This window comes from Pygocentrus nattereri, chromosome 15 (genome assembly GCF_015220715.1).
Source record: "Pygocentrus nattereri isolate fPygNat1 chromosome 15, fPygNat1.pri, whole genome shotgun sequence".
NCBI lineage: Eukaryota > Metazoa > Chordata > Actinopteri > Characiformes > Serrasalmidae > Pygocentrus > Pygocentrus nattereri.
In genome coordinates, this window is record NC_051225.1 from 28,307,700 (window position 1) to 28,327,986 (window position 20,287).

Genomic DNA, 20,287 nt, shown 5'->3' on the forward strand with positions numbered 1-20,287 from the left:
ACAGTCTATAGTGACATATTTTTTTCTTCCAAATTTAGATACAGTACAAATCAGTTTATGGATGAGAGGGTATAAGTGCTGCCGGCACTCCATTTAAATGGATTTCATACTTGCCGCTATGCAAAAACTGGCAAGCCAGGACCAGTAGATGGAGCACATGCTTGGCTAGCTGAATGATGCAATCTGATTAGTCAACTGAATCCTGTGCTATGATTGGACACCTTATGACAGTGAAAACAGTAATAAAGCTTTTCATTAAGGTGCCAAACACTCTATAACACCCGCTCATCCTGGGAGTGTGCGGTAGTAACATTGGAACATTGCCGTGATGATTTGATTGTATTCAGCTTCAGAAGCATCAGTGAGGTCAGTTACTGATGTAGGATGATTAGTACATGATCACAAATGTCACTCTTACTCATCTCAAAGGTACTGGATGGAGCTCCATCAGTCTAAAAAAATGCAGTTCCACTGCTCCACAGCCCAGAGCTGGAGGCTTTATACTGTCTAGCCTTAGGCTCATGAGTGGCTGCCCCAGAGCATCCCATTCTATTGGCCAATGCTTTGGAGATTATGCATGCTGAGTATGCGCAATTAAACGTCTGTGACAGCAGTGTGCGCACCTTATACAGTAGGTGAATCCAATAGCTAGAAGTGAAGGGCCAAGCCAGTACTGCACATTGTAACAATGCCTTAGTGCATACTTTGGCTTTAGAATGAATGAAACATAGAAATAAAAACAGGGTTTGGATTCATTTTGAGGTACATGAGACTCAAACAAAACTGCAGTTGCGCAAACACTCTGCAGCACCCAGAAACTTACATACACCAGTGTTGACTTCATACAGAGACTTCCCTGCTGAAAAAAAATCATAGACACCACTAAAAGTTTCTGTTGGTTCCCAGTGGTGTTCAATAGTCACTAAAGGTATTCTGTGTTTTTCTAATGGTTTAACCTCACAGTGTAAGTGTATTCTAGCTGTTGACCACGTGTTCTGGGACTGACACCAGTTGTCACTGATGATTTCCTAATGGAATATAAAGGTGTCCTACAGGGAACTAGTGGTCTCTGATAGTATCCATTGAATCAATCCCATTAGAAGGCAAAACCATCAGGTTTTAATCCCAATGGTTATATTGTTGTTTTTTTTAGCAAGGGTGTCTCACTGTCCCACAAACCTTCACATAACATTTACATTTGTTCACAAAATACAAAATTAATATGATAATAAAATATAAACCATATAAAATAAAATATAAAACCATAATGTATTAAGGGCTACATCATGTATACAAATGTGGTATGATGCCAATAGAAATAATAATGATACAAATCTATTAACATATTAATTAAAATACATGAAAATATACTAATAGAGCTAATGCACCAATTTGCCAGCAGGTGGCTCCAATGTGTGGATAGTGAACAGGCCATCATCATTTAAAATGATTGCTTCAATGAATTCATCTTCAGAAAGATTTTCTCTCATCACTAGCGCAGAAAATGTGGGAACATAACTGCACAGTTCATGAATTTTGTAGAGATTTACTAGCACTGATATTACGTAGATTTGATTCAATTTCTTTCAGTACATCTGTTTCTGTTTAAATGCTTGAATAGGATTTTTTCATTATACAAATTTATTATGAATATGTTCCTGTGATGTAAAACAGTCCATTAGAGAAAGCTACTGACCGAGTGGTGGTGATAGGAGCCAGGGGTCCTGATGTCTACAGCACAGATATAGACACTTTATTTATTATCTTAAATATCACACACACACACACACACACACACATTTTCTAAGCCGCTTCACCCTCAGGGTTGCGGGGGGGTGCTGGAGCCTATCCCAGCAGTCATTGGGCAGAAAGCAGGATACACCCTGGACAGGTCGCCAGTCCATCGCAGGGCAGACAGACACACACACACTCGCACCTAAGGATACCTAGGGATGGTTGGTGTAGTGTAGTGGGCAACACCTCTGCCTTCTATGCTGGAGACTGGGGTTCAATTGGGTAAACACCCTACACTATACCAATAAGAGTCCTGGGGCAAGACTCCTAACACTAGTTTCACCTACCAGTGTAAAATGATCAAACTGTACTTCGCTCTGGATAAGAGCATCTGCCAAATGCTGTAAGAGTAGGGGCAATTTAGTGTGTCCAATTGGCCTGACTGCACGTCTTTGGAATGTGGGAGGAAACCAGAGTTAAAATATCACGTCTTCTGAATATTTATATGTAATATTGATGAGGGTAAAATAGAGGTTAATCTGAAAAAAAGCAAAAACTAAACGTTTCTTTGGGGACTATTTTGCTTTTTTAACATATTTCATGAACCCCTCTGCCAAGAGTGGATTTTAAGAAAATCTCAAAGCTGTGTGTTTCAGCAGCGTATCAGGGTTTCCCTTGTAATTTCCAGCAGGTAAAACATGTGTATGGGGTCTAAAGAGTGAAACAGAAGTAAAGAAGTGTGAAAATAAGAATCATTTGATTGCTTTTATCCATCCATCCGTCCATTTTTTTAAGCCGCTTCTCCCTCAATGTCGCGGGAGGATGCTGGAGCCTATCCCAGCGGTCATCGGGCGGAAGGCAGGACAGACCTGGACAGGCCCCCAGTCCATCACAGGTGATTACTTTTATAGGATAAGTAATTAGTCATTTGTAATAGATCACTTTTGATATATTGAGTGACTACTAGTAACATAAATATAATCTGGGATGACCTACTGAGAAATAAAAATCATAGAAACCATTGAAAGTTTTTGATGGTTCCTGGTGGTGTCCAGTAGACATTAATGCTAATTTGTGCTTTACTGATGGGTTGATATCACAGTGTAAAAGATTCTAACAATTCAACAAGTTTCCCTCTGTTAGGAAAACCAGCAGAGACCAGCTTGGCTGGTCACCATCAAAACCAGCATGTGTTGTGCTTTGGCTATGCTGGTCAGCAGCAATGGAAGTTATCATGCTGGTCACCAGCAAAACCAGCATTTGTAGTGTTTTCAATGCTGTTATGGTATGACCATGCCGGGTGACCACCTAAACCAGCTCTAGACCAGCACTAATATAAACCAGCTTAGACCAGCATGGAATGTTGTTGGTCTGTTTTTCAGCTTGCCTGGGACTGCTTCTAGATGCATTTGATGGTTTCCTGTAGGACACCATTAGATCCCATTACGAAACAATCAGAAGCTTCTAGCATCAGTCCCAGAACACCTGATGAACTATCAGAATTGTTTGCACTGTGATATCAACCCACTAAGAAAAACATACAATACTATTAGTGACTATTGGACACCACCAAGGACCAGCAGAAACTTTTAATGGCTCTCAGATTTTTTTTCAGCAGGGCTGCGATTGGCTATATCTTCTTGCACACTGTGTTTTTGTTTGAGAAACAGGATACAGTGATTAACACAGCACATATTCACTGGAAAGCACATCAAACGTGGTCCACAAACGTGAAGTCTGAGAGACAAAAGGCCACAATTACGATTTCCTCGGGACGTCAAGAGTAAGATGTAGGGAGTAGGGTGTAGGGTGTGTCTTGTAGGTAGTAGCGCACGATCACGAATGAAACGCAGCCTGCCTTTCCACTCTGGCGAACTCCGGACGTCGTCACTCCATCAGCAGAGAGGAAATGGGGAGGCGAAGCGGCCTTCTCGACGCTGCGAGCGCTCCAACGTTTTAATTCAGTTTACCGGACCGACGTTTTCATGGTGGACTAAGGCCGAGTTTGCCAGAGCCCATGGAGCCCCATGAGGAGAAGCCCATCATCTACACGATGGAGAACAAACCTATAGTGACGTGTGAGTGCGCTGCTAGGTTGTTGTTAGCAGTTGTAGCTAAGCTAAGCTAAGCTAATCGTTGCAGTCTGTACTGCAGAGCTTGTCTGACACCTCAGAAAAAACGCACACACTCACGAAAGACTGTGTTATGCCTTTGTGGCATTGTGGCCAAATATTTTGTGAGTTGAAAAGTAACAGACAGTTCCACAGTGTCTTTAAAACGATGTGGTAGTGAGCGACAAGTGCCATTAAATCTCCGGGCTGTTAACGTTTCTCAAGCAGCTGATGAGTGACAGCACAGGCCGGACTGGCTGAATGATGAAAGCAATAAATGCTGATTTATAACTGTTATTGTGATTAAAGGGTAAGGATATGATGCTCCAGGAGGCTGTGTGTTGTTGAAGGTTAAGGACGAGAATGAAGTTGGCTCATTATTAGTTGAATTATCCGTTCCACCTTAAGCGGTACAGCAGTTAACGTTATATTAGGGCGACTGTTCATGCTCAGGAATGCCACAGACGCAGCTTTTAAGGTGGAATGGAAAATTTGAATAAGAAGCCAACTTGAGCAGCACAGTTTTGCTGTGTGTCGTGTTTATTAGAGAACATTATAAATTGCATCTCTTTGTAGAGTGAAATGCAGTATCTTGTTGTTTACTAAAGGAGTTGTGTTTGCCTTCAGGCTAAATGTGTGTGTGTTTTCGAGGTATGATAAAAAAGGGGAAATGCATTCTTTCGCTTCCATTTTTCTGACATGGAGCCATGTTGAGCAGTGCCCTCATTCAGTAAACTGGGCTGGTTTAGAGAGAGTGGCAGTCTTTCCTGTTGCTTTTTCTGTAGCTGCATGAATATGAGCCAGGGCGAGTGGACAGATTGATGTAGATGCATGTTTCTGCTTGTATTCATGTTTCATGTTGGACAGAGAGAGTGAGAAAAATGCTATGTTTCTGTGTATGTTGTAAAAGACCAGAACACCAGTTGATCCAAAATACCTTTAGAGTAGAAGCCACTGAGCAGATGCTGAGGCATCATTCATATGCAGCAGATGGAGATTAGGGTGGAAAATGCTGGAGCATTCTTTTAAGTGTGGAAAGAGAGAAGTGATGTCAGTTGTGTTTGTATTCTTGCTGTTTTTTTGTGTAGGTGCCGGGGACCAGACACTCTTCACTGCTCTTTACAGCATGCTGGCACAGCAGCTTCCTCGAGAACCGATGGAGTGGAGAAGGTGAGGCTCCCTGTCACACCTAGTCAGTCTGGTCTGTAGGACAAGGAAGATTAAGATTTATGTAATGTCTGGTATTAGGATGCACAGCATATTAGGGATGTACCAGTCTGGGAATTTATGGCTGATGCTGATACCCAGTATTTGTTATGTATATATCTGTTTATCCAGATGCATAAACATTTATAAAAAGAAATAAAATGCAGACATTTTAGCACAGCAACCCAGGGTCACCTGAACATTCTGCTCTTCAGGGCTACAATAAAGGCATTATCAGATATCAGGTTGAAATATTGGTCAAATGAAAAAATTTGTTCAATCACAATAGTTAGATCTGCTGATTCCAATAGCATTGTTCATCCCTATATAAAGTGTTTTTGGGCCTAGATCCTCCTAAATTAGGATTAAAAAGAATTATAGCATTTATATGGCCAACACTACAAATGCAGTAAAATGAATAAAATAAATAAAATGTGGACATTTGCATAGAGTAGCCCTGCATTGCCCAAACACTGTGTTTTTTCAGGATATAATAAATGTAGGTTTGTACTATTAGTCTGATCTAGATTTTGTTCCGATGCCAACCCTTCTGGTCTGCCGATACTGATGATTCTAATGTTGTTCATCCCAACAGTAAATTGTAGCACGATGTTGGTCTTTGCAGTGCTAATATCACAGAAGCATGCAAGGTAACCTTCTAACAAATCCTACATTTTTTTTTTATTGTGCTGTGAGCATTCTGACAAAAGCTGTGATGTTCCAGATGAGTTTCTGTGAGTTTAAACATTGTCTCTGTAACATTATTGTTGTGAGTTAGTATAGTCTTTAACCACATCACATTACACTTCAGTCAGTGTCAAGCAGGTCCAATGTCATGCGGGCTGGAACAAAAACAAAAATCACTTTAGTAGGACATTAACAGTACAACCCCTTGTGTTTATTTCATAGTCATTTATCGGAAAGGTACACTCTGATTGAACAACTTGATCAAACAAATATTACCTACAAAACACATTAGACAGTCAGACTAAAGTTAGATGCTGAGGAAGTGTAATCTTTTACACAAGCTAAATGCAAAGAATGCAAAAGATTTGCATGAATATGAGTACATACATAGTTATCCTCAAACAGAATTACCAGCTTTAATCGTAAATGTGAGCACTGTACAGTCCTTTTGGTCTGACTTCCAGCAGCAAAGCTAAGAAAAGCTAACTTTGCTAGCTAACTGATCTTAAAGTTAATCTGCAGGATTGTTTCTCATGAGACATTATTTTAGGTTGCTATATTTAGCAAATACTAAACTCAGCGTACTTTAGAAATGCTTGTGCTTAGTTCTGACTTTGAGCTCTCAGTTTGCTCTTCTGCACAGATTCATTCGAAACTTTTCAGCATCAGGAATGGAATAAAAACAGCTCCACCGTCCAAATGATCAGGATAGCATGTGTGTACAGTATGCATACTCTAATAGTTCTGACGTTTACTGTCAGCATTGAAATTCATTTCTTAGAACAAGCAACATTTAGAGTAGCGATTAGTTAAGTGTTGTGTTTGTTATTAATTTGCAAATGTTCAGTTGTCGTCCACAAGATCATTTTCATTTGGAACATGATTTCTGAATGAATCTAGCTGGCTGGATTAGAATTAAAATTAGGCTGATCCTGGCCCTCAGGCTGTATATTTTACACCCTGCTCTGAAGTGTTTGCCCTGTTGTTGTGATGTTTGCGAGTTCGATCCCTGGTTATGCTGCAGCCTGACTTTAGGCAGGAATCCAAGAGAGTGTAATTTTCCTCACTCTCTGGGTGGGTAGGATGGTAACGACTGAATGTGACGTGAGCCAACATGGGCATCTGTTAGCTGAGGAAACAAAATTGGCAGTAAGTTTTCTCCTCTAAGCATGTTGAGCTGTCCGGTGGTGCTGAGTTAGCAAAAAGACGTAGAGCCGTTAAATATCTCAGAGGAAGTTTGATAGCATCTTGTGATGGAGATGAATTAGATAAAAGTCCAAAAAAATCTTCAGTGAGTATTATCACATGCACACAAGATAACGCTTTCAGAGGCACTCCTATTTGGACACATACGTTTTCATGTTGTCCCTCAGTTCATATTGTAAAGGGTTTTAAATTAGAGAGTTGGTTTTCAGTGTTTTGCAGGGTTCCCCAACTACACTGTGATAGATTTAATGTTATACCCTCACTAAGTCTTTTCTCTGTGACAGAAATGTCCCATTAGATTTTAAGGAAAGTCTTTTTTTATTGCACGTTACACCCAGGTATTTTCCTGTTGCTCACTTTTTCTCTGTCTTGTGAGGAGACTGTAAGTGAAGCTTGATCTAGCTGAAAGGAAAGGTCACCACTCATGCTTCAAACTCACTTATCCAAGCTGTTTATAGATCTGTTTTTAAAGCACTGGAAATACCTGCTACAGCGTAGAAATGACTCTTTACAGTGTACTACAGAACTATTTAAAATAAACAAAATCTGTGTTAGATCAGCATTGAAAATAGATTAACAGGCATGAAAACGAGCTGTTTCAGCATATGAGTTTAGACGAACAGCATCATGGCATCATCTTTCCTTTTTTGGTAAAGTAACTTTGACCTTCTTATATAACCTTCCTGTTTTGCCTGAAAGGCAAAAGTCATTGTCAATTTCGAAACAGTGTATTAAGGAGAATAGCAGAAACTAGGGCAAACAGTTTCATTTTCTCAGCTCTGTGGAATTTAGACTCCACTTCCTGTCAAAGGCTAGTGACCCCTCCATTGTATTTCTAGGAACCAGCCAGAAAAGCCACTCTAAGCTAAGCATTTTACCCATAGATGTCTATTTATGAGACAAATTAGCAATAGGGACGCACAATAATATCAGAATCATGTCCATATCATTAGGCAAATGGTTTAAAAATTGTTAGCTCCAGATGGATGTTTTGAATTGGCTGATAATTCAGTATTTTTTTATATTTGGTGCCTGCTTTATTGTACTCCAGAGCAGCATAATGTACGGGTGAAGATGTGCCAAAATCTGTATTTCGTTCATCTTAGTTTTTGTAACCCTAAGGAAATAAATCTTATATTTCTTTGTGATTTTATCCCAGTTTGATCCAGTCCCAGTTTCTACAGTTTCACCCCATAATGGTGCATCCCTGCCAAAGAATAAAATAGCAGCAGTGATTGTTGCTGGATTTTGGCTGACCATAGCTCTTGTATACGTTTTCCTTTGCTACAGGTCTTATGGTCGTGCTCCAAAGATGATTCACCTAGAGGCCAACTTTGTGCAGTTCAAAGAGGAGCTGCTTCCTAAAGAAGGGAACAAAGCTCTTCTCACATTCCCTTTTCTGCACATCTACTGGACTGACTGCTGCGTAAGTTTTAGTCTCAGCCAAGCACAGCTTCTGTCATTCACTATGTGCAGCTTCAGGAGAATTAAGAGAATCCATATAGAGTTGGCAGTCTGAAAAGAAGACCCATCATTATTATGCCAAATGCAGCTGTGTCTTAAGAACACATTCTGTTTGACGGTAGAGGAAGGAATTAAAAATGTAAATTACTTTTTAATCATAGCTATTGTCATTATAAAATGTTGCAATAAATATTCACCTGTATTTGAATAAACAACTAGTAGAATATTGATGCTTTCTAAGAGAGGCATTTGCTCTCTCACATCCTCATCATCCAGTCCCAAAAGGTGCCCTAAACCCTGCAGGCTCCCTCAATATTCCTGCTTTGGTGACATCCATGGCGTATGGATTAAGAGGACAAGAGATCTTGGTGGAGCAATGTTTAAAACTGTGCCTTTGGGGACAGGCTATACATTTACAGTACCCAGCAAAGTTATATGGATATGGTTGGACTAACTTTTGTGAAGTAGCTAATTTGGTTATCTACTGTGGCTCTGTAGACTGCAAGCATAATGCAGGCTCGATAACAAAGTTCATTATTAAACAAATGCGTTTCAGCTCGCTCATACCTGAACATGTTTTTCTTTGCTGTCTTGGTCAGATAGCTGTAAACAAACTTACCCACTCTGATTACTTGTACAGAACTGTGCAAAAGTCAGAGACAACCATTTATTTAACTTCCAGTCAAAACATCTATTAAGTCCAAGTTTGTCATTTTCCTATGCTGCAAAAAGTAAAGCTGGAAATATATATTTATCAGAAAGCCAAAGCCTTCAAGTCTAAGTCTATCAAATCCATTGCTATGTAATTTGTCCACTCTTTACTTTTGTGCATGCTAGTGCCACTCAGACTCTTCCATTTTCCTGTCTTAAAACGAAATAGTTACGGAATAATTGCACTAGAACCCTGAAACTGGACAAACTAAATTCAGAAAAATTTGGTCTTTGAGGCTTCTGTGTGATTTTCTGTTAATTATATTTCCTGAGAACCAGAATCCAGACTGGAAACTAGATTCAAAGAAATAGAGCGTTATAAAATGCTTTTGAGTATCTTTATTATTATAAACACAGTTCAGTCTGACAGGAAGAAAAAAACGAGAATACTGTAATAACTGCTGTGGGTTCTTTAAAGAAATAAAACAGTTAAATAATGCAAATGATGACTTAGATGTTTGTTGTCCACCTCTTGATATGTCCGTGCATCAGGACACAGAGACATATAAGGCGACAGTGAAGGAGGACATGCAGCGATGGCAGAATGTGCTGCGACTCCACGGTTCTACCGACTGGCTCATCGTGGTGGTGGAGAGCGACGGCAAGAAGAAGAACAAAACCAACATCCTGCCCCGCACCTCCATCATGGACAAGATCCGCAATGACTTCTGCAACAAGCAGAGCGACAGGTGAGGACAGCCCAGCAGCAGCTGCAGCCCACCACAAACCCCCTACTCCTACCAGCTGAAGGTCATTTGCTTGCCTCTGCATTTTTAGTTGGGTGTAAATGCGCTGTACTGTGGTTGGATGAGAGTTGTGCTATCAGATATACTGCGTGCTGTGTCTATATGGCTCCTGCTGTGCTAATTTAAAGAGGACTTAACTGGCAGGCCCTATTTATGGCCTGAGGCCCCACCTCCCCAGAGCATATCTGTAAAGGCATGACTCATGTCTGCTGCGTGTGGGAGCTTTACAGTTATGGCAGTGGTTATCAGCAGGAACACTCTAAAAGGAGCAGTGTAGACTAATGCATAGCAGTGTATATGTTATTCCCTAAGTTATATATATTATATGGTAAAAAGAAGATAAGTAATTTAGCTGAGTAGATTGTTAACAATAAATGTGGATAGTTAAGAAAGTTATTAAAAATATAAACATCATTATTACTGTTGTGGCGTTCATACAGACAGAAAACGATAGTAAATACTTGTCAGGTAAGTAATTAAATGGTTATAATATCAGAGGTCAGCATTGCATATTGCCTAGTGCTTCTGGCCACAACATTGCACACATTTTAATAATGCAGAGCCTGTGGCTTGAAAGACCTTTTTTTTTCCTTTTCCAGACTTGTAGAGTTTTCACATATACACAGATATCGTCCTTGATAACAAAACAACTACTTTACACCCAGCCATGTGTGATTTAGATTCTGTTCAATTAGAAATATTTGCAATGAATCATATTTTGTCTGTATTTGCAAAATGTTGCTTAACGCTCCCACAGCAATGGCTAACAAGATTGGCAAGTGACAACTTCTGTTGAGAGCATTTCTTTGTCGCCGGCAATAATAACTGCATACTTTAAGTATGATTTTACTGTCAGTGGCAGTACTGGCAATAAATCAAATCTGCTATTGATATGCACTATGAAAAAAGAGACATAGTGGAGTAGAAGAAAGTTTGGCTAGAGTATGATTTTGAAAGGATGTCATGTTCTGTTGCACAAACACCACTTTTTTTTTATTGACAGTAACTTGTTTTTTAAAAAAATGTTCAAAAGCATGGCCACAACTTTCACTATGAGGGCTGATACAACACAGTGATATTCAGCAACCAATCAGCAGGCTGACTGTTTAAAGCCTGATGAAGATGGAGGTGGGTGAGCAGGGTTGAATGATAAAAATCTCCCATCACATCGATCTCACGTTTGACTGATAGAATGGAAAAAACAGTGGACATGAAGGACATGTAAAAAGCAGCACCTGACCTTGTTTTAGTACGTAAGCATGCTTTTTAACTGAAAATATGATGTGTATGCAGTAAACGTATTTCTAAAATCCTGGCCACAAATTTTTAATTTTGCCAGCAAGATTTATTGGCTTGGCTGCCCAAGTATTTAGTGCAAATTTTAGTAACTATTGCATTTGTAAGTAGCTCAGTAACAGAAAGTTGTATTATAGCCTTTTTGGCTGTAGCCTATCCAAGTTAAAATTTCTTTTTTTTTTTAATAAGTGTTACTAATACACTTTTTTTTTCTTTTCCTTCATATTGTCTTCGTCCTTCTCTCCCTTGTTCTCTTTCTTTATTCTTGCCTCCCCTCTCAGGTGTGTTGCTCTGTCAGACCCCCTGAGGGACTCCTCTCGCTCACAGGAGTCGTGGAACTCTTTCCTGACGAAGCTGCGCACTCTGCTCCTCATGTCCTTCACCAAAAACTTGGGACGCTTTGAGGACGACATGCGCACGTTGCGGGAGAAACGCACTGAGCCTGGCTGGAGCTTCTGCGACTACTTCATGGTCCAGGTACATAATTACTTAACAACCAATCATCAGTCAGAGACGACCACATTTAGGAGTTAATATAAAGCCAGAGACAGGAAGACATTTTATAGCACTAGGAATTAAGTGCATCAGTGTGTATTAGCCTGAGTATATTATTCCTTTACGTTTCTCTTCTCTGCAAAAGTCCAGCATCACCCTTTTCACTCTTTTGTGTGAATTTAACAGAAGCCACAACGGCTAGATATATTAGTTATTTTCAGTATTTAGTCTTTCATTCTTTTCATGAGACTTGGGCCCAATCCCATTTCTTCTTTTTACCCCCTAACCCTTGTTTTCGAGTGTCACCTTGCCCCTCGGAACTGAATCACAACAGGTAGTGGTTGAAATCTTCCCCTATGAAACGAGACCCTCAAATTCTACATAACATTACTTCATTAATAGGCTACTTGTGGTGCTCTGTAGGCAAACCTGCGAGTCAGTAGTGAGACCAGAGGAGGGTAAAGTTTAGCAACCTCATTGCTGGACTTAAGGTAAATTTAGAGCATCATATGCTTTCAAAGAGGGGGGATGGGAAAATGATTCATTATCACCCACCACTAATTCATTGCTGATACAAAGCTGAAGTAAGTTTTTTTTTTTTTTTTTTCCACCAGCTTCTCTTTCAAATTTTCCTGTTCCACCTTAAATGAAGCAGCAGTACTATTCTGGGGCAAAGTGGTAGGGGCAAGGGGTGAAATGGGATTGGGCCTTACTATTAGTTTTTCACAGAAGCCTACAGGGTTGATTGAATATTCTGCTTTTCATGATCCAAGTAATTTCAAAACACATTCAGTGATGTTGAGATCTGGGATCTGGGTTGGACACTTCATTGTTCTGAGAACACCAACAGTTTCTTTGTTTGGTAGATATGCCTTGATCTTCTCAGCAGTTTGTTTAGAGTTGTTATCTTGCTGTAGAATGAATTTCTTCCCAATCAAAAGCTTCCAGCTCATATTACATGATGTATAAAGTACAAATAAATATGAATACATTCATGATCCCTTCAATCAAAAACAAATCACCAACTTTAAATGTTGTCGCACACCCGCAAATTTGCACTGAATCTCCACCATGTGTCAGTCTGACTGATCTGACTGATGGTTGTAGGCATGGTTTGAAGAGTCTTTCATTGCTTTGGTGGTGTGCGTAAAACCTTGTGTTATTTCTAAAGATTCTAATTTCTTGTCAGTATGTAAAATGGTGATGTTTGATTTTCAGTTTTGGTATTCTAGGGCAAATATTCTTTACGGTTTTCTTTATTAGTAACAGCTTCTGGACAGTTGCACATCTTGCATTGAGTTTTTGTTTGTGTGAATGTTGTGTGAATCTGATTTTTGGGAGGACACAGCTGAAACTAGTTGGTTTTGAGGTCAGAAGCACTGAAGAATTAAAGTAACAGTAGTGTGTACATACTGTAAATATACTTAAAATATTTAATATTAGAGATGAGTAATATTGCAAAATATTATATCAAAGTACTTTAAGTAAGCACCCATTTTAAAAATGCCATCAAAAAACATGAATTCAGTTGTTTGCAGTTGGTTTTTAAATACTGATAATATCCAAGATATGATCACAAAAGATTATTGTGACATATTGTGATATAGGTTATCATGATAACAATGTCATATTGTCATATAACTCTACTTATACTATTTATGCTTTCATGCTTTTTTGCAATTTTGTGTTAAACATATGTTTCCTACTTTTTTTTCTTGTATTTAATGGCTGAAAATGAAAATAAACAAAAGGGTGACTTGTGTGATATTTATTGTTGTAAAATATTTCTGAATTGCATTAAAATAATTAAGTTAACTCTGTTGGTAAGTGTGTTACTTTGGATGCACATATTTATACCTCCTACAACTATCGCTGCTCTCTCTGCCTACAACTGCTAATTAGCCCCCTGAGGTTCCATTTGTCAGCTTATTTGGAATAAGACTGCTGATCCAGGAACAGTTTTGCCCTCTCATTTTATTGCAAACACAGTTACTTGGAGAAAGATGAGCTTGACTTTACAGAGTCCCTTCTGTTGTATGATGCTTAACACCTATGGGCTGCTGTGTGCAGGAGGAGCTCGCATTTGTGTTCGAGATGCTGCAGCAGTATGAAGACGCACTGGTCCAGTACGATGAGCTGGATGCTCTCTTCACCCAGTATGTGCTCAACTTTGGCGCTGGAGGTACAGTGGCTTCTGGACAGCTACTGAAACATTTGGTGGTTTTACTAATAAGAAAGTAATGTCCATTTATAGTAAATGAGGGAAAATAATGTGTGACAAGAAGAAGCCATTTTCTGAAAACCTCTTCATCATTCCATTACTGGCCACAATATTTAATGCTCTTTTTACAGGTTGGAGAGGAATCTCTAAAAAATAATGTTGAATGATGAGATGTTAATTTAAATGATTTGCTTAGCCACTGTGTTTTTTATCTGGGCCTAGTGGGTAGGAATTTGTGTATGATTGATATTGATCATTAGCAACAAATTCTAATATTGGCCAGTATAATTTAATATAGTGAAAATTAAAGCAATATTTTCAGTCAGTTGAAGGGGACCTCTCATGCCTATTTTCAGTGTTCATAATTTTATTTTTGGGGTCTACTAGAATAGATTACATTCTTCAGTGTTCCAAAAGCACATTTATTCTCTGATACTGTACATCTTTATTCACCCTCTGTCTATAATGGTCTGTTAGAGCTCCTGAGTGTTTAAGCCCTATATAACATAAAGGAAATGCAAAAACCTGAAAAACATAATGGGTCCCTTTTAATATATTGGTCCTTACCTAAATTCAATATGGAACAGAAATTTAATCAATTTAGATTAATTTTGTCTTGGCTATTACTGAACAGAAGTTAATGTGGCACATTCATTTTTGTTTTGCATAACCAGATGGAGCCAACTGGCTGGGTTCATTTTGCCAGCCGGTGCGCAGTTGGAATGGACTTCTCCTGCGCAGGCCCATAGACATGGAGAAAAGGGAGCTGATCCAGCGCGGTGAGGCGAGCCTACTTGACCTACGCAGCTACCTCTTCTCCCGCCAATGCACACTGCTCATCTTCCTGCAGAGGCCTTGGGAAGTTACGCAGAGAGCACTGGAGCTGCTGCACAACTGTGTCCAGGAGCTGCGCCTGCTGGAGGTGGGTGTGTTTGGGTGTAAGGTGCTAAAAGGTGCTGTAGAAATTGTGACGCCATTGCCTGATGCTTCATTGAGACTTGCATGACTTGGGCCAGTTTGGTGTCCAGCGATGATGATAAATATACAGTGGTAACCATCTACAGTAATGGTAAAAGCTTGTGTACCTTGTTCATTTATTGAATCTAACCAAAACAAGACAATAGTATTCCCACACATGAACATGACTGAATGTTTTAACATGTTGGATGATGGTATCCCACATCAAAGGAATTGTTCAGTGTAAAATCTTATTTATGATTTACAGTTTTCCACATACTCTAGATGTTGTTAATAAGCTGCGACCTGTTTGGAGTCCTTATTTTTGCTTCTTTACCTTAGAACTAGAGTGGCAAGGCTAACATTGATTACAAACACAGTAGTCAGCCCAATAGTCCGAATTGTTTCTCTAAAAATACATCACCAAAACTTCTCTCAACCTGCTCAAACTGCATCCAGGTCTTCACAGACTTGCCTGTGTATATTTGGGTGACTATTGAGACTGTAGTGTTTATTACCAATGTTAATGTCGTAGCTACAATTCTGAACGATAAAGAAGCAAAATGTGGACAAAATATATTGTACCCATTGTAGATAAGATTGTTCCAGAAATGTGCCGGAGCTGGTTAAATGAGTAGCAGGCTACTATCTTGCCTGTGCAAAAAGCTGCCTGTGTAATGGTATCATTTTATGAAATGCAGAGATTACACTGTTCAGGGTTTAAAACAACAAGAAAAAGACAGCTTGGGTTACCAGGAAAGAAAACAAAAACACAAAACATCTCATGTTTCATACATCAGCTCATCATACTTCATTCTTCATCTTTCATGTCTATTGAATAAAAGGCTCTATTATCCTAGTAGTCTCAATTACTGCATAATTGTCTGATCACAATTATTTAATTATTTTCCACTGTTGTTATTTTTCATCAGTGGTGGACAATAACTAAGTAAATGTAATTCGTTGTTTTTATGTGTATCTGTACTTTACTGAAGTTTTTCCATTTTTGTTGACTTTTTACTTTCACTCCACAAAGTCACTCCACTTCACTCTTTCAAAGTCAAATACCTTACTTTTTACTCCACTACATTTTGCGAAATCTGTCTTTCCTTTAGGTTTACACGTGTAATACAAATTTAACATGTCACAACAAAAGAAGCGTGAAGTAAGAACACCAATCAGGGCACAGCACAAGCTTTGTTTTGAGCTTGTTTTGACCTGTTGGACATACCGACCCAGTGCAAGCACACGGTTCAACGTCAGTACAGCAGCATAAAATTTTCCTACATAAATGATGGAAGAAACTCCTGGCACTAACCAAACTTTGTGTAAATAGACCACAATATATTATATATATAATCATATTACTGCATATCTCACTTTATGTATATATGTATATTATATACTATATATTCAATATGTACATTCCTGTATATAAACTTAATACACAGATATATATATAGATACATATAACACTGCATATATAATACTGTATATTTTATATTGTATGTTTCATATTTTATATTACATATTACATATTTCACTTGTACACACATGTATATAACAGTTATATTTATGCACTGGTCACTGTTACCACCGCACTTTATGTAAATAATGTTATATATTGCACTTCTGGTTAGATGCTAACTACATTTCATTGGCCCTGTACTTGTACTCTGCACAATGACAAAGTTGAATCTAATCTAATCTAATCTAATCTAATCTAATATAGAAATATGTACACATGCAGTTGTGACTGACGTGTCTTTTTTCGGAATTTATACAGACACTTTAATTTTATAGCCAATTCGTTTTGTCTAGTTTGTTTATGAACAGATACCTACATATGCAATATAGTAAAGGAAAACTAATTTGTGAATCTGAGTTTAAAGCAAGTTTTTGTTATAATTAAACTTGTTTAGTTTAGAGCAAGAGTGTTACAAAAATGACAATAGGACATCATAATTAATCTTCTAGTACTTTTAGTTTTGATACTTAAGTACATTTAAAGGCAAATACTTTTACTCAAGTGGATGACTAAAGGGAGGAACTACTTTTATTGGAGTAATATTTTACCTTGGGTATCTCTACTTTAACTCAAGTACATGATTTGTTTACTTCGTCCACCACTGTTTTTCATGATCCTGTGTTTAAGCTGCAGCCACAGAATTGGAATAGTTTTTATCTATTTGGTTCAGACACATTTATAAAAGAAAACATAAAAAGGTTCCAACTTCTGACTAGTACTATTTACACCTTTAGAGAGCAGTGCTGTGTATTGTTTGTTTACTTGAGCTCAAGCTGTCTGTTTGCAGTTAGGAGCTACTAAGTGTTCACAGCTAGAAAGCAAGATAGCTAAACAGCCAATGTAGCCACTTTAGCCTTGTACTTTAACAGTTGCATAGTGGGGAAAAGGGCAGTTAAATATTTATTTGCATTTATTTATATAATTATTTGTCAGCTAAAATTTCATGATCAGTCCTTCCACCTAGTGTAATGAAGGAGCTGATGTTCAAAGTAAAAGCTTTTGCTGCTAAAACTGAATTAAAGAAGTGCATGGCATAATCTTTCTGTAGAAAATACCTCAAATGTACATCATCAGTGGCTAAAAATACTTATTGTTTTTGTTTATTGCCCAGACCTATGTTCTGAACACTGCTGGTGCTGTTTTTGTTTTGCAGGTATCAGTCCTTCAGGGGGCGCTGGACTGCTGGGTGTTCCTCAGCTGTTTGGAGGTGCTGCACAGGATCGAGGGCTGCTGCGATCGCTCCCAGCTAGAGGCCAACTTCTCCCACACTGTGGGCCTGTGGACATATGCTACTGAGAAGGTATCGTGGTGCTCTCCTTTTCTGCCCCGTGTACGCATAGAAGCAGACAGTGTGCTACTTTTGGTGGGTGTTGTGGCTCTTTCAGTCTCTTTCACACTCACACGGTGAACCTCTGGCACTATTACTGACACTGTAGAGCTCAACATGTGCAGTGAACTGCTGATTAGCAACTGCATATAATATAGTATGTGCAGCACCAATAACCACTGTGAATTTGCTTGAGCTGATAAAACACACAGGAGCAATATGTTTCCTGTTTGTTGGTGATTTGCGAACAACATGGTTTTAAAATAGGAGGTGCAAAAGGGTGTGATGCACATGTTAGTAAGTGCTTTTAGATGTTGCATAGACAGGGCTGATCAGCTCTAAAGTCAGAACAGGATACAGTCTTCATGAAAAAAGAAAAAGTGCAGCAAAACTATAATGAAATTTAAACATGGTTGTAATCTACCTGAGCTAAAACATTTTCTACATGTATTTTATGTTTGTAAGTGCATAATGTATAAAGAAAACATATCCCATAAGTATTCCATGTATGTAATTACCTTTACTGGAATTTTCTAAGACTAAATTTTAAACTTAACCTAAAAGAATAATTTCACACATGTTTTTTTATTTCCAGATTTCTGCATAATTTGATCATTGAGCTGTAAGCAGTCATTCAAACTGATTTGAACCATTTAATTTACTGTCCAGCTAATCTGTAAACCTGCACGTCTTCTGAGATTTATATGTAATGTTGATGATAGTAGAACAGTTATGTACTATTTTGCCTTACAATATCCTGTATATACTGTCCTGCAATAAATGGATTTTGAAAAAGCTGTATCTTACAACTATAATGTAGAACAGTGTCTCAGACATTAGGCAAAAAATGTGTGTGAGACATTTGTGTTTTTGCATGTAATAACTGCATAATGTGAGGGAGTTTTTAGAGGCTTTATCATATGTTTAATTCCTGTTAAAAATTATGTTGTGCAGCATTAACTGTAAGTTTGTCTTCAATAACGAAAATCTTTATATCAGGGCTTTCTTAAGCTGCATGGCAAACCTTTTCTAAATAACAAACAGCTCAAGAATGATCTTTTTTCAGTTCATTGCTTGTGTGTAATCAAATCACATTTACACAGGTACAAAGGTGAATGAAAATCTTACCCTTGTAAAACTTGAATACAAAAAAAAACATATATATACATTAGACCCTAATACACATGTTCATGTTGTGTTTTGCTGTCAGCTGAAGTCTCTAGGCTACATGTGTGGTCTTGTGTCTGAGAACGGGCCCAACTCTGAGGAACTAAACCGCACTGTGGACCTGCTGGCAGGCCTTGGGGCAGAGAGACCAGAGACAGGTAACCATTGCAATTTTTCTGTTAATCATAGGGACATGCCACTTTGTTTTTGCTCTGGCTGAAATGATTATGCAGAATGGAACTTCTTTGAATAATATGCAGGTCTGAAATGAGTATCTACCACCACCACATGTTATATGCAGATGATCTGATACTAAGTTTTTGTGATCTTTCATAGTGAACAGTCTTCAAAGCCCATATAAAAAACTCAAAGAAGCCTTGTCATCAGTGGAGGCATTTGAAAAACACTATCTGGTAAGAACTGATGGAAGTCTGGTGTCAGCTATAATATTCTTACATTGAAATGTTGATCATATCCAAATGTGGTAGGTTTTAAAAAAGGTTCTCTTGCAATTAAAATATTTTTGCTCTATCTATATCAGAGGAAATTGGGCTCCTGCAAACCTGCAACCAAACCTTGCCTGCAATTTGGAGACCCGAAAAATCTGGACCAGTAGTGCTAAGCTTAAAACGAACTAGACCCAAACCCACTTGAGCCCACGAACAGAGATGAATTACAACATATGGTTTTACAAAGCTTTGCTTTGTTAATATTACTGCATTCTAGATACTGCATTGTTAACAGTGGAGCTGCAACAACCACCAGTGACAACATGAGCACAGTGTTCCCTCAAGAATTAGTAACTGAAAATACACCAGGACTAGACCCTGGCCTGTACATAAAAAAATCATCCCGAGCCCAGCTTGAAACTCTGTATTTTGTTGGATCCCATTGGGCTCAGGTTGGGTGGCAGTTTTTATACTTGCTGTTTTTAAGCTAGAACCACAAAACTTTGCAGGGTTTAAATGATGTGCTTTTGCTTTTGGCACTTATGATTTTAATACTGTTTTTGTTAACATGTGATTTTTAAATTAAAATTTGATTTTATTTTTTCCCCCTTAGGGAATTAATGACAGAAAATTCAAATCTAGCTGCTACAAATACATACACACAGACACATTATTAACTACCTGGGATGCTATAGCAGCGACTTGGCAACACCTTAGCAACCATATGGGATACCATAGCAATGGCCTAGCAACATTTTAGCCAGAACCTATGATAACATGGCATTAGCCTAGCAACACCTTATCAACCGCCTGAGAGTCCATTGCAGTGGTCTTGCAACACTGTAGCATGTACCTGGGACACTGTACAAATGGCATAGCAACACTTTAGCAACAACCACGGATTTCTCTCAACAGCTTTCTCAAGCTAACTTAAAGTTAATTCACAAACTGTTCCCTTCTAGTCTGTGTCATTGTTTGGTAT

The 20,287-nt window shown here is 38.5% G+C and overlaps 1 protein-coding gene across 1 annotated transcript in view; it reads left to right on the plus strand.

The window, feature by feature from the left end:
• Positions 1–3,593: 3,593 nt before the first annotated feature.
• Positions 3,594–20,287, plus strand: part of trappc10 (trafficking protein particle complex 10) — a 34,153-nt gene continuing 17,459 nt past the window's right edge. Inside the window, exons 1-10 of the mRNA XM_037545311.1 lie at positions 3,594–3,812; positions 4,934–5,015; positions 8,235–8,370; positions 9,612–9,808; positions 11,443–11,638; positions 13,727–13,838; positions 14,552–14,799; positions 17,516–17,662; positions 18,900–19,014; positions 19,193–19,269. Coding sequence (XP_037401208.1) covers positions 3,752–3,812; positions 4,934–5,015; positions 8,235–8,370; positions 9,612–9,808; positions 11,443–11,638; positions 13,727–13,838; positions 14,552–14,799; positions 17,516–17,662; positions 18,900–19,014; positions 19,193–19,269 — 1,371 coding nt within the window. The 5' untranslated portion in view covers positions 3,594–3,751. The remainder of the gene's footprint in view (positions 3,813–4,933; positions 5,016–8,234; positions 8,371–9,611; positions 9,809–11,442; positions 11,639–13,726; positions 13,839–14,551; positions 14,800–17,515; positions 17,663–18,899; positions 19,015–19,192; positions 19,270–20,287) is intronic.